We start from the raw sequence: 13,372 nt of genomic DNA, 5'->3' as shown, positions 1-13,372 counted from the left end.
TGCATTGTGGCCCTGACAGGATCTTGAATCTTCTGAATAGCCACATCCAGAAAACTGCTCTATCTCCTGAACAATGTTTTATATGGTGTGTGTGTGTGTGTGTGTGTGTGTGTGTGTGTGTGTGTGTGTGTGTGTGTGTGTGTGTGTGAGTGAGTGAGAATCTACAACTCATCTGCATTGACTAATACATTTTCTTTGGAGCCATAATTCTGTCCAGATTGCATTTTTATCAACATCGCAACAAAACCAGCAGTAAACCAGGACTGTAGTCTCAATTGTGAGAGAATATTTTAAAAAGCACAACACTGACATAGTTCCATTAAAATTGTCTGCAAAAAGTTCACTGTCAGTGTTTCTTATTACTTTTCCTTACAATATCCGCTCCTGGCAACTAATGCATGATTAGTGTTTTTATGGTGATGTTTAGGCAATTTACAGCAGTTGGGTGAGATTAGGAAGTGTAATGGTTTGCTGTTATCAGCACAGGCAGGGTGGACCCAAATGCACACTCACATGCAAGCAGATTCAGTGAAGTAGTTTTCATGGTGAAAACACTGGCACACAGGTAGACGGACAGAAGAGCAGACAGGCAGGAACACAGGCGTACAGAGACAAGAGGATGAAACATGCAGTTAGGAGGTTCACAGGGAAAACATGTTGGAGCATGAACAGGAACATAGGTGTGAGTGAGGAGGGAAGCTTGGGTTGTTGTGGAACAAGTCAATAGGTGGGCGAAGCAGACGGGTAAATGGGAACCTTGAGGAAAGGCTGAGGTCATCAGGTGGGGGAAAACCGTGGTTTAGCTTAGAATACAACAAGTTTATTTGCATAGCATTTTTAGCCATGCTGGAGGTCAGTCAGTCTACCTCTTTGGTCCAGACTGAAATATCTCAACATGGATTGCCATGAAGTTCCCCTCAGGAAGAATTGAAATAACTTTGGTGATCCTCTGACCTTTGCTCTAGTCCTTTCCTTTCCTCAGTTTCCTCCATTAGTTGCTTATATTTGGTCATAAGCCAAAATATTGGACAAATTGAAATTTTGACCTGATGGTGTCAGGTCAAGTCAGACTAAGTTATTACAATTCATCCTGAGAGGAACGTGAATGTGTGTAAAAAATTTAGTATAATGAATGAAATTGAATGTCTGTGCCAAATTTGTCAATCCATCTGGTAAATGTTGAGATATTTCACAAGTTTGACCTGCTGGTGGTGCTACACAAAAGGCCAGAGGATCACCAAAGTCATTAGGGTTCATCCTCTGGCCACCATGAACATCTGTACCAAATTTCATGGGAACTGATTAAATAGTTGTCAGGATATTGCACTAAAACATGAAAATGTCAGCTTGCAGAAGTAGGTTAGTTGTGATATTTCAATCTGGACCAAAGTGGTCGACCAACATCCCCATCCCCAGAGCTTTAACGCTACTGAGGCTAAAAATACACCGGGAATGCAGTTTCAGTTGGAGTGAGGAAATGAACTGCTCCAAATTTAATTCAATAAATTACAAAAAGCCAACACTGACTTGACATGAAAAGCTGTCTATGGAGTCAGTCATGCAGGTTTTACACCCAGTCAAACACCCCAAGCTTTTCTCTGTATTTTTAATTTGGTGCAGAAAAGCTCATTCCCCAAATTAAAGAAAACATTGCCACTGAACATAATCCAGGGGACAGTTACATATCCTCCGAGGCATCTTAACCATTGGAAATGTATTACATATGAATATAGAAATTAGAATTCTGTGTGTGTGAAAGCTCATAAAACTATGCAGTGTGTTATGAAGTCTCTCTCTCTCTCTCTCTCTCTCTCTCTCTCTCTCTCTCTCTCTCTCTCTCTCTCTCTCTCTCTCTCTCTCTGCTGCTGTAACAGTCTGTGATTCTGACATTTCTGTGCTTCAGCTTGCACTGGGGAGTTTGTCATCAAAACTAATTGCACAATGACATTTTAATGGAAAATATAATGCACTTAAAGATCTACTCCAATTCATTGTTGTATTGAAAATGTTGTTCACATAAAAGGCCAGTGTGGTTTTTGATCATTTATAGATTTTTTTTTTTTAAACCCAGTTGCTTCCTCTTACTCATATCCTGCTCGTCTTATTTCTTTTTTCTTTTTTTTCTTTTTTGCATCCTAAAGTCTTTGCTGGTTTTTATTTCTCCCCTGTGGTGAGAGGAGCTTCTTCTGCTTCTGCACGGTAATGGGTAAACTAATAACTGGTAAACCTGCTGTTTCTGTCACGGTTTATCAGTTCCATAATCACATCACATCTCCCCAGCCACCACCCACTTGGCCAGCTTCACCCGACCCCGACCCCCCCCCCCCTTCTCCTCCTCCTTCTCCTCCTCCTCTTCCTCCCCCTCTGCTGTGGGAGCTTTTGTGTTCGCTGACTGAGACTTTTCATGTTGATCTCCATGGGGTTACTTCTAGCCCACTTGCAGATCCCATATTAATATACACACACACTGACACACATGCAACCTCGGTGTAATATTACCTTGCCCCTGCATTACACATTATCCCATATCACAGTTTACCCATCCTGCTAAATGAAGCATAGCACATTTCCACCAGGGAATTTCAATATACATTGTTGGTGTGTGTTTGTTTTTGCTTGGTTGGTGTTAAGGATTTGTGTGTTTGTGTGGGCATGCTCAGAAGTGGTGTACAGTAGTAGGTTCAGTAATGATGATAGATTAGGTAATGGCCATCAGAGCATAATGGGTATTGAACCTCTGTCTTCTCATGAGCACATTCCTCTAATGCAGGAAGGGAAGACACAAATGCATTTTATATTTAGAAACAAGATTGAATTCACATTTTCCATGAAATAATTGCATTATTTATTTTTGTTTGTAGTGTTGTTTGTTGGCCTCGTGCAGCATTGCTTCTCATTATTTTGATCGATGAGACTGTCCTTGATAGATTTCATAACGAAAGGTCAAAAGTCAGTGATGATTGCTACTTCTGTGGGAGCATCAGGGGCCTTTACACTCAGCTTCTCCCCGGAGAGTGTGAGGTTGATCAAATGAAACGCAACCTTAGGAGAGGAGGATGTAATAAAACCTGTAAGAGTACTTGTTTAATCATTACAGTAGTGCAGTATTGGAAAATAAGTATTTGTGACACTGAGCCAATGTTGTTTGTACATGTTTTCCCATATTAACCATGTCAATTTTTGATTTGTTTCTGCTCCTCTTTCCCACAGTGACTGATGCATTGTATCAAATAGCTTCCAGAGATAAGGACAGTTTACACTACTAGATAGTGAATTCACACACCAGCTCTGTTTTGCACTCTGATAGCTGCTGTAGGTACAGCTTATCTCTTCCAAGCTGTCATTTCCCCTCTCTTTAGTTGCGGTTAGATACCTATCATCATGGTCCCCATGGAGGAAAGTGTAGTTCAATCTGTGTTGTAGTATTTTGTTACCCTCAGCGGTGGAAACTGGATACATCCAGTCAGTCCCAGAGGACGACAGAAAGTGTCACCATTGTGATTTAAATTCTACTGTCCTTTTTTCATGATGAAGTTAAGCTTTTATTGAAAACACCTGCTGGATATCTCAATGTCTACAGTAAATATTTACATACGAGGTGTTGAAAACCAACTTAGGTCAGTTTTTGTTAAAGGCTTATCATCAATGCATGAGAGCACATTTGCTGAGTTAACATTTTTATATTTGTTTTAACACATACGGTCACAGTACCATGTGTTTGCTTGCTTTCCCCTTTCTCCTGCTTCTGTATTCATGCATGGCTTCAGACACATGTACATAGACAACAATTCACACTTAGAGTCACCTGGGTTATTTTACGGTCTCCAATTAGCCTAATCTTTGTTTGGGAGGAAACTTGAGCAGTGATTGTGTCCTGGGGTCATAAACGGTTGATCCCAGTGCACTTATAGCACCTTCCTTGTTTGTGCATTAAAACCATTTGACACAAGCAGCCTGAAGTGATACCTTGTAGTACGATCTATGTAGAGCACTTCTGCCTGCAGAGTTTTGGACCAATTGTAATGTGAAACTGCAGCCGTTGCCGTCTGCCAGAAACTTTGTCTACAAGTTAATGCAAACAGAGTTTTTGACACAAACCAAGCCACAAAAATGGAGGTAATGTTAACTTTAAAATATGTTAGGATGACAAATGATGAGTGGTGCATTAGCCCCTCAGAATCAATACAAAATAAAGGCTAAAAGCCACAGTATGAATTTTGCTGTACTACCACGATACTAGTGCAAAATGTGATTGGACGTCTACTTAATTAGATGCAGAGAATCTGCTCCTTAACACTGACACTTGAGAGTTTATCTAACAACATTTCTCAGTCTGTTTTTCCAACCACTTTGTGTTTGCTCCCTCAGCCTCCAGCTTCTAAAGAGCATCTTTCCTCTGACTCTCAAAAGTCCTCGACTCACAGCGCTGGAGATGCTTGTTTTAATTGCAGCCTTTGAGTGTTACTATTTCTAGTGTCAGTTTTTGGCTGAGTGCGCTCCCACCCTCCGATTGTGGTTTGCCAAAGCTCCTCCACTCTCCACCAAAATTTTAGTGTGTTGTGTAAGTTCCCCCAGCTTTCTGTAATCGCTTTGTTCTTCCTCAGCCATCTTTTTCTTTGTGTCTCTCCCCTCTATATCTCTCTGTCTCCCTCTGTCTTACATCCCCCTTATACTGTCTGAACGAATGTCGTGTTACAGCCACTGAAGATACAGCTTTATACTGTGGAATAATAATATCCTTCTTGAAGTGAAGTTAATACGATGTCCAAGGCTAAGGACACACAGAGAGATGCACAGTGGAGGTCAAAGTAAGATAACTCAGGGATAAATCAGTTTAACTGTCCTCTTGGCTCCTGAACCAGCGGTCAGCGAGAGGTGTGCAGTGTTATTGCTCTGATGCAGATTAAATGTCAAGTGTTGGGAGGCAGGGCGAATGTTCGATGTTAGCTCTCAGTAACACTGTTATACTGTCTTGGAAGATGTTGCAGGAGAAAGAAAGGTTGTCAAAGAGAAGAAGGGGGTTGTTAGCAGAGACTTAATCAGATACAACATGCACTCTTAAGTGGAGCCCGAAAAAAGATTTAGTCTAAATGGTAAAACATTCTTGATGAATGAGAGCTAACATATTCATGGCTTGATTGTGGAGATATCCATCCAGAATACATTAAATTTCAGCCTAACCTCAGGCTAAGGATATGGATTTCCAGGACTGTCATGATGAGGTTTATAATAACCTTCAGTTTGATTACTATGTTGTTTAATACACTGATGAAGCATTGTAGTCCCGTCACATTGTCGAACTCACAATGGATAATAATTAAAATAGAATAAATCAAAAATACACAATAAAAAGGATCAAAATTGATTCAGGAGAACCAGCGATTTCTGCTTTTTTGGCTACAGAGGTCTGAGCTCTCCTCTTTCTAACTCCACACCTACAGATTTCTTTCATTTTCAAACTTGTTATCTTCAGCCTCAACCGATGCACCTCTAGGGGTCTAAGGTGCACACCTTCATCCACAGATGCAGTAGTAGACGACTCCCCAAGACCACCAAACAGGCTTTGATGTGTAAAATCCTCGTACTTCACTTTTAAGAACAATTTTGTTTTGGAAAATTCTCTTTTTTTTTTTTTTTTAATGAAGCCCAATGTATGGAACTAATCTAAATTAATGTGTGGTAGCCACAATCTGCAATTTGAGAGAAGAGATATTTATTTGACAATGTCCCAAGTGCAGGTAGTTTATTTGTAGCGGGAGATCAAGTGAAACACATTATTAAAAAAATACAATAGGATTATTCCAAGCACTGTTAAATTAAAACAAAAAAATTAATAACAATAAAGACATCAAGAATCTAACCAATCTTGCAAAGTTTGTTAAAACAAAAATGACTAAATAACTATTGAATATTTGCCACAGTGTCATTGTTTCTTCATTTGTATATTTATTAATTTATTTTTTGTATTTGCCCATTACTGGGGAAGAAATATTTTTGTCCTTTATTTTTGTTTATTTATTTGTAACTGTGGCGTCATCATGCAATGAAGGGAAAAGTCCAAAGTCTAAAAGTCTACAACCAGGACTTTAGTGATACTTGTTATTCGCTGTAGTAAATCTGTGCAACAACTTTTTGGAATGGAAAGGGATGAGCACGTATGTTATCTAAACTCTTCACTGGACGTTATCTCTGCTGTCAGTTTGTCATTACCTGTGAGCATACTGTAAATATCAGTAATGTTTGAGGGATGAGCTCAGATTCTGTCGCTCTGAAACATCAGACACCTGGACTCTAGACGATCAATAAGCGCAGCAAACACACAAAGGACTGGTAATATATTTACAGACTGAGCAGAGGGAGAGACACAGAGAGACTGTGAGATGGAGGAAGAAGAGAAATGGCTGCAAGTCAGAGACTGGAATGGCAGCAATTGACCCTGAGTTAGAGAGGAGGAAACAGAATCGGCTTGGTGTCTTGTCAGTGTCATGTTACCCTGACATCAGATTGACACACACGTCATTATAATAATAGAACCAGTTTTATCAGTGTGAGAGGCAGACTGCTAACTTTTGCAGTCAAGAAGAAACCTGCTTGGTGTTATAAGTGGATGAATGCTGCTGCTGTAGAACCAAACCTAATGTACAGTCAAAGTTTAATGTGGGAGAAAGTTGACCCGGGTACTGAGGATGTTTATCTTTTATAAAATCCTGATGATATGCTTTCATCCTCATATTTCTGAGAAGGAATGAAGTCACAGTACCGTCCTGATCAGTAGACTTGAAGGTTGGCAGTATGGAAGTGCAAGTGAAATCAAATCTGGTGTGTTCGCAAAGATAATCAAATGTGCTGCTCAGAATTGACCAGTTAGCAAAACCAGAATATACTCCGCAAGGTGGAATCTTTTTGGTTAACGGGGTTCCCCATGCCCGATTTTGGGCCTCAGGTGCAAGGTTAGACTGATGGTTTCAGGTGAACGGCCAAGTTAAAGACATTTTAAGAAAATATGCTTATTCACTGTTTTGCAGAAAGATAGCTTAGAAAATGAATACCACTGAGTATAAATATAAAGCTATCACCAGCAGCCCGCTAACACGAGCACAGAAACTGGAAACTGTGTGTGTCCTTGACTGAAAGTGTGAAGTGCTGAGTGAGCTTGTGCCTGTCTGGTCTGCTTTGTTTCTCTGAATTTATTCAGTCGTTCCAGTTTCATTTTGTCTGGGCAAATATGCCAACATTTAATTTGTTCCCTGTAAACTGCCAACACTTGGAATAATCATATTCAAAGTCGTCATGTGACCTGGTGGTTGACCGTGCACGCTGTATAAGCATGTACCTACATTGACCTAGTTTTGAGTAACTTTTTGAGGGCATTTGTTGCATTTAAAGGATAAATCTGGTCTTATTCTGTAGTTTTCATGTTATGGAAAAAACAAGTCACAAAAATTGTTAATTTTTAACAATATGCTCAGTGATTTCTTAAAACAGATGGATTCTTTAGATTCTAGCAAGTGTCACTCAAACAGGAGTAAATACTATATTCTTGAAGGAGCTTCACCTGCAGTTGGCAGTACTCTGTTTAATGTTTTAATGGCAACAATAAAGTATATGTTGTGAATCAAAATAAACTAAAGGGGCCTTTAGACTGTGCGGCAACAATAGCATAAGTTTACTGTACGGCTCCCTGTGTGGGATGGGTCTAATAAAATCCTGGTTTGCAATCTGTGTCAGACTTTACAATATCAATTTGCAGATTGTCAGATTGTGCGATGAGTGTGTGGTGAATCGTAGCCCTGCGATGTAATAGAAAAAAAAGCATGTGAGAACAGAGACGTGTCATCAGCTCATATCAACCAAATGCACCGCTCTTACGTTTCTGTAAATGCAGCAAAACAGTAAACAAGCTTTGGCAATTGTGGCGATAGGGAAAAGTGTGTTTTTTTGTTTTTTTTTTCTCGAACCTTAATTTAAAGACTGCACTTACAAAAATCTGTTGTATTCTGCATCATTTCATGTCGTATTCTGATTGGTTGGTTTGCAGACGTGGTCACAGCATCAGTCACACACACAGAACCTGATCCTAAACTCTGACTCCGTCTGAGTTTTTGTCACAGTCTTTGGTCACCAAAGCTCCAAACCAGCCCTCTCTGGACATGTCTCACTCACAGTGACAGGAACTTTAGGACTAGGAACACCATTTTCCGGGACCATTGATTTCACCACATTTCTCCCAAGACTGTCAACTTACGTCTTGGATGGAAAAAAAAATCATGCAGTGTAGAGGGACCTTAAAGTACTCATGTTCATTATAGCAAAGTATCATGTCACCCACAGGCTTGGCTTCTCTCTTGCCTTTTTAATACTTTTTTGACTGCAATGGAAGTCTATGACATATAAGTTATATAAGTTATATCAGACTTCAGCTACAGGCAGTTTGTGTTTGTAGTATAAATTCTTCATTGGTACTTTGATTTCATTTATTTTTGTGACAGTAAAAATATAGAATATCATCAGATTTATCCTGGAATTTTCTTTCCACTCTCCCTCTTGTCTTAACTTATAACTCTGACGTAAAGGCAAAAAGGTCATGAAAGTAAACTTCAAAAAAGAAATACAGTTATTACACTGGAATAAAAGTCCTAGAAAACCATCTTCTTGCTTCCACATATCCTCCATTTCTTCCCCCTTGTGGCGTATCTCTCTCTCGCTCTCTCGTTCCCTCTGCCACTTTGAATCTGATGCTGGTGAGAGGACCGACTGCACACACATCGCCATAGCAACACAGTCTTAATGATGGCAACAAGCGTGACCTGAAGATTCCATTTGAGAGCTTCTGGGAGAGGGCTGGAGTGTGAAGCCACAGCTCAATTGACTCCTCAGTTTTGCCCTCTAATTTGCTTCCCTCTCACGTCTCCCTCTACTTATTCATCAGTGTCTGTGCTCCTCCTCTTTTCAGACAGCCAATAATGAGGCTGAATAGACACTTGATCGAGCAGGTTGGCCTCCTCTGTTTGGTAACCACGAGGGGGAAATCTAATCTAGCTCCTTAACACACATACCGCGCACACAGACACACACACACACACACATATACCGCAAACACATGCACACACTCCACGCATGGCCCAAAACTGAGTTCAGTTTTGTTTTATTGTCTCTGTGAAGCCAGTCCAGCTTACCTCGAGGAAGAGGTTACCAGAGGTTACTTACACAACTGAGAGAGCTTGCTTTTCCATAACCTTACACCTCTACGAGTTTCTGAATCTGTGCAAACATGCACAAGAGGACACAGAGGCCTACACACAAAACAATGTTAGGAAAAAAGAAATCCATCATCCAGAGTAATTTAAAAGTATCTAAATTCACCAAGTAATCAAATTACAGTTTTAACCAGGTGCTCTGTGCCTGATAACTCATTACAATTTTGAAGCAACTCTAGCTCTGCACACACACACACACACACACACACACACACACACACACACACACACACACCACAGAGCATTGTTTAGTCATTTTGCCCTGAGGGCTTCAGCCCACCACCTCAGATCATTGTCTGACCCTGACAAACCCACTGTATGCTGCTTACATATTGCCATTGGCAGGAAAATGATTGACCAGATATAAAATTGTATTCAAATACATACCAAGGAGATGGTTATGCTGCGAGTGTTTGTTTTGGAATTACTTGTGGAAAAAAAAAAGTATTTTTCATATTGAGTTCTTTCTGTAGTATTTGATATCCCCATGTTTCACATACTTGATTTAATTACTGTTCATTTCCTCCCTTGTTCCAATTGGATTGTCGTCTCTGTACATCCTTCTTGAGCCTGGTGTCATGTTACTATAGCATTACATTTCTCTTTCTAACTCAGCTGCACACTTCTGCTTTTCATTCCTCTATGTAATGGCTCCTATACATTGCTTGAATATAAAAAAAAATGAGTTTTCTTCTCACCAACCAGCTTTGTGTGTATCTTTGAGGCCTGTCAAACTAGTTGTCATGTCCTATGGATTTAGGATGCTTACCATGTTATTGCAACTTTCCTTTACATTTAAATGAGCCTGTCTTTTGCATCTGGATATAAAATGATGTAATTTCAGCAGTTAGCGCTCTGCATGTCCACCGCTTTGTCCCACTGAGCCTGATTTACCACAGGCTGATGTTTGCTGATAGGGAAATACGTCTGTTAAGCAGATTAAAAGCTTGTAGAGCTTTGCTGATTAGTTTGTAATATGTTCACCATCTCCACTGAGCTGCTGTAGTTTTATGTTATCAGACAAACTGGTTAGAGGATTTATCCCAGTTTATCATAATGGACCCTCCGCTTTTTATTGTCTGTTTGTGTTTATGAGTTTTCAGCTCAGTGTGCCCAGCCATGTTTTCAATCATCAACATGTGACACCTCAAACTGCTATGAAGAGCATTCATGTGATGTAGATCTATTGTGCAGCTGTAGAGAATGAGATGATATAATTATCTCATAGTTTTTAAGCTTCTTTCTTATCACAAAAGATGTGCAAATATTATTTTTTAGTAATTGAACATCTAGCAGTGATTGAAGTCTTCCTCATACTGTGTAATCAGATTATCCATTGTGGCTGTGTCTGTTATTTGGTGCAGATGTTTACTATGAGTTTCTGTACCTTCCCCACACCTTTCCCCTGTTTGTTATTGGTCTTTGTGATTTATGCAGCTTTAAAGTAGCAGGTAACATGCACAAACTCTGTCCCATGATGTTCTGCAGGCAGTTTGATTGAATAGTTTAATTTAAAGGAGCATCTCTTATGTCTGCTGGTTTCCCAGGGGCTTGTTAACATATGGAGATTTGGTTTTCTTATGGCATTAAGATGATAAATGCTTTTCTCACTCCTTTGCGATGTTCTAAAAATGGCAAGTAATGCTCCAGGGAGAACGTGTGAGGGAGACTTTGTGTGAAAGCCGTTCTGTTTTCTTGTTTTATTGCGGCCTTTGCACCAAAACGAAATGTAATACACCTACAAATACCTACAAATATTACTAATATACTATTAGTTAGTTTGTAGCAGAGCTAATGTAAAGAAAGTATAATGAGAATATAAAAGGCTAATTTTGTTAAAATTAGGGCGCAATGCAGTTTGATTTGTTCATTTATCAGCCGTGTACCCCTCTGTTGATACATAGCTGATAAATGCAGCAATCTGTAATTCTTTGCCTGACCAACAGCATCAGATAAAATGTTATTTCAGAGTCTCCCATGTGTAAGAACTTGAAGTGTTTTGTGAAATATAATTATGAAACTGCTGGTTTGGCTGTAGCTCTAATGAGCAACAGAAGGGAGAAAAGATTAAAAGAATAAGTCGGTTTTTCTTCAAGATGGGTGCATGATGTGACAACCACTCCAACCATCCCTCAGTGCTGCTGGCTTTGAAGATTGCACTGATGAGAAAAACTGTCTTCTCCTGTACGGCTCCAGGTTTGTTTTAATCACTGACAAAAACTTCCTGCCTCTCACATACCCCACAACCATTATAACAGCACAGCAAAAGAAGGTCTAGTTTAGGCTCAGCTGCTTCATGCAAGGTGTCCGTCAGATCATCAACAGATCAACAGTTACTTCAGTCACTTTTAATGTGTTAAAAAAAAGTGAACAATGCCCATTAAAATTTCTCACAGCTGAAGGTGAACAACAGGCCAAAACTCGGAGATATTCGGTTATAACAGAAGCCGCAAATCCTCAAATTTGAGAAGCTGGGACCATCAACTGTTTGACATGTTTGCTTGAAAATTGATAAAGCGCTTTCAATTATAAAATAATTGCAGATTAAGTGTTTGTAAATTAAGTCGTTGATTAATCGTTACAGTTTGTGTTCACTGTTATCCCTGTTTGAACAATTATCGTGTCTCACCCATTTCTATGACGGCAGGATTTTTACACTGCATTCAAGTGTGTGTAAACGGTTATCAATACTTTAGTCTTCAGACATGTTTGGACGACACAGCGTACAAACTTTGTTGCAAGCATGCCCTTAATAAATACTAAATGTAAAAACTTGTGTGCTTTACCGGACACCGTACCGGTATAGTGCTCCTCACTGATTCCTTTTTTATACAAAGCAAATCATCGGGAGCAGAAGAGGTCTCCTCAAAATGTGTCGACACCTCAATGAAAGACCTTTTCTCTTCACTTATTCTTACTGCTGCATGTTTTTTTTGCAGTTTTGCCTTCTGGACAAGAAAAATTTCCATTTGGAAAACTTGTCAGTACGTCAAGCTCGAGGAGAGCTGCTGCTTTGATTAGTCATCATTGAAATCTGCCCAGTTTCTCCTGATAACATTTTCCTGCTGGTAACAATCCATTCATCCTGTTGTAGCCCAGATTGTGCTGCGGCCCATGGTGATTTCATTTGTTCCTCTGGTCACCAAAATAGCTAATCTTAGTAGTCCACCCCCACATGTACCCATCTACCCACATGGGTTTCAACTTTATGCCTCTACAGAGTGAGTGAGTGAGTGAGTGTGTGTGTGTGTGTGTGTGTGTGTGTGTGTGTGTGTGTGTGTGTGTGTGTGTGTGTGTGTGTGTGAGGGTGTCGGCCAGGATGGAAAGAGGACAGTGGACAGTGAACTGAAGGATGCTGGTACTCTACAAAAGAGAAAGAACAAAGATGGGCGGGTTGTGCCGCTGTGGACTGAGGCTGATGAATTGTTTGTCCCTGTTGGGAGCGACACAGTCGTTTCTTGTGTGTCAGTATTAATTCTGTCTCTGTGAAATTGGCTGCCGCACAGTTTTGTGCGAGTGAGTGAGTAAGCATGTACAAGTGTGTGTTTTTATGTCTGGTTTCACATAAGCCCAGTAATCTCTCCTCTCCTCTCCTCTCCTCTCCTAGAAACTAAGGTTGAGCTGGAGGATCTTATGGCAGACATCAAGAAGTTGGCCAACAAAGTACGCTCCAAATTAAAGAGTGAGTACAGTTCTTCTATTTTCCTCCTGTTATAGATAGATAGATAGATAGATAGATAGATAGATAGATACTTTATTTGTCCCCTAGGGGAAATTCACTAACTGCAACTAATGATTTTGTATTTTCTATATCAAATTAAACCTTTTGTGTGTCTTTGTTCAACAAATTAAAATTTCAAATACTGACAAATGTCTGTCACAACTTACCAGAGCGAGATGCTTTATTTCTTTCTTAGTCTAATCAGCCGCCAAATAGTAGTTAATCAACTAGAAAATTCCAGGGAAATTTTGAGTGCCACGGGGGCTACTGCCGGGATGAGTACATGATTTATTTCCAGTGTTCAAAAGTCACCCTGATCATACTCTGGTTTTGAGAAATGTCTTGATATAAAAGACTCTGATATAAAACAATGTCACATCCCTCCATCATGTAT

General features: G+C 39.8%; 1 protein-coding gene across 4 annotated transcripts in view; it reads left to right on the top strand.

Annotated features, from left to right (window-relative positions):
- LOC111654123 (syntaxin-1A-like) overlaps nt 1–13,372 on the top strand; it is a 59,905-nt gene that overhangs the window by 22,043 nt on the left and 24,490 nt on the right. For all 4 annotated transcript variants that reach the window (XM_023405009.2, XM_023405010.2, XM_087173622.1 and 1 more), the window contains exon 4: nt 12,865–12,939. In XM_023405009.2, coding sequence (XP_023260777.1) covers nt 12,865–12,939 — 75 coding nt within the window. The remainder of the gene's footprint in view (nt 1–12,864; nt 12,940–13,372) is intronic.

This window comes from Seriola lalandi, unplaced genomic scaffold, assembly GCF_002814215.2.
Source record: "Seriola lalandi dorsalis isolate HSWRI2012SDOR001 ecotype SW California unplaced genomic scaffold, Sedor1 jcf7180002054259, whole genome shotgun sequence".
NCBI classification, from domain to species: Eukaryota; Metazoa; Chordata; class Actinopteri; order Carangiformes; family Carangidae; genus Seriola; species Seriola lalandi.
The sequence above is the reverse complement of the archived record's forward strand: the minus strand, read 5'-3'. Positions and strand labels throughout refer to the sequence as shown.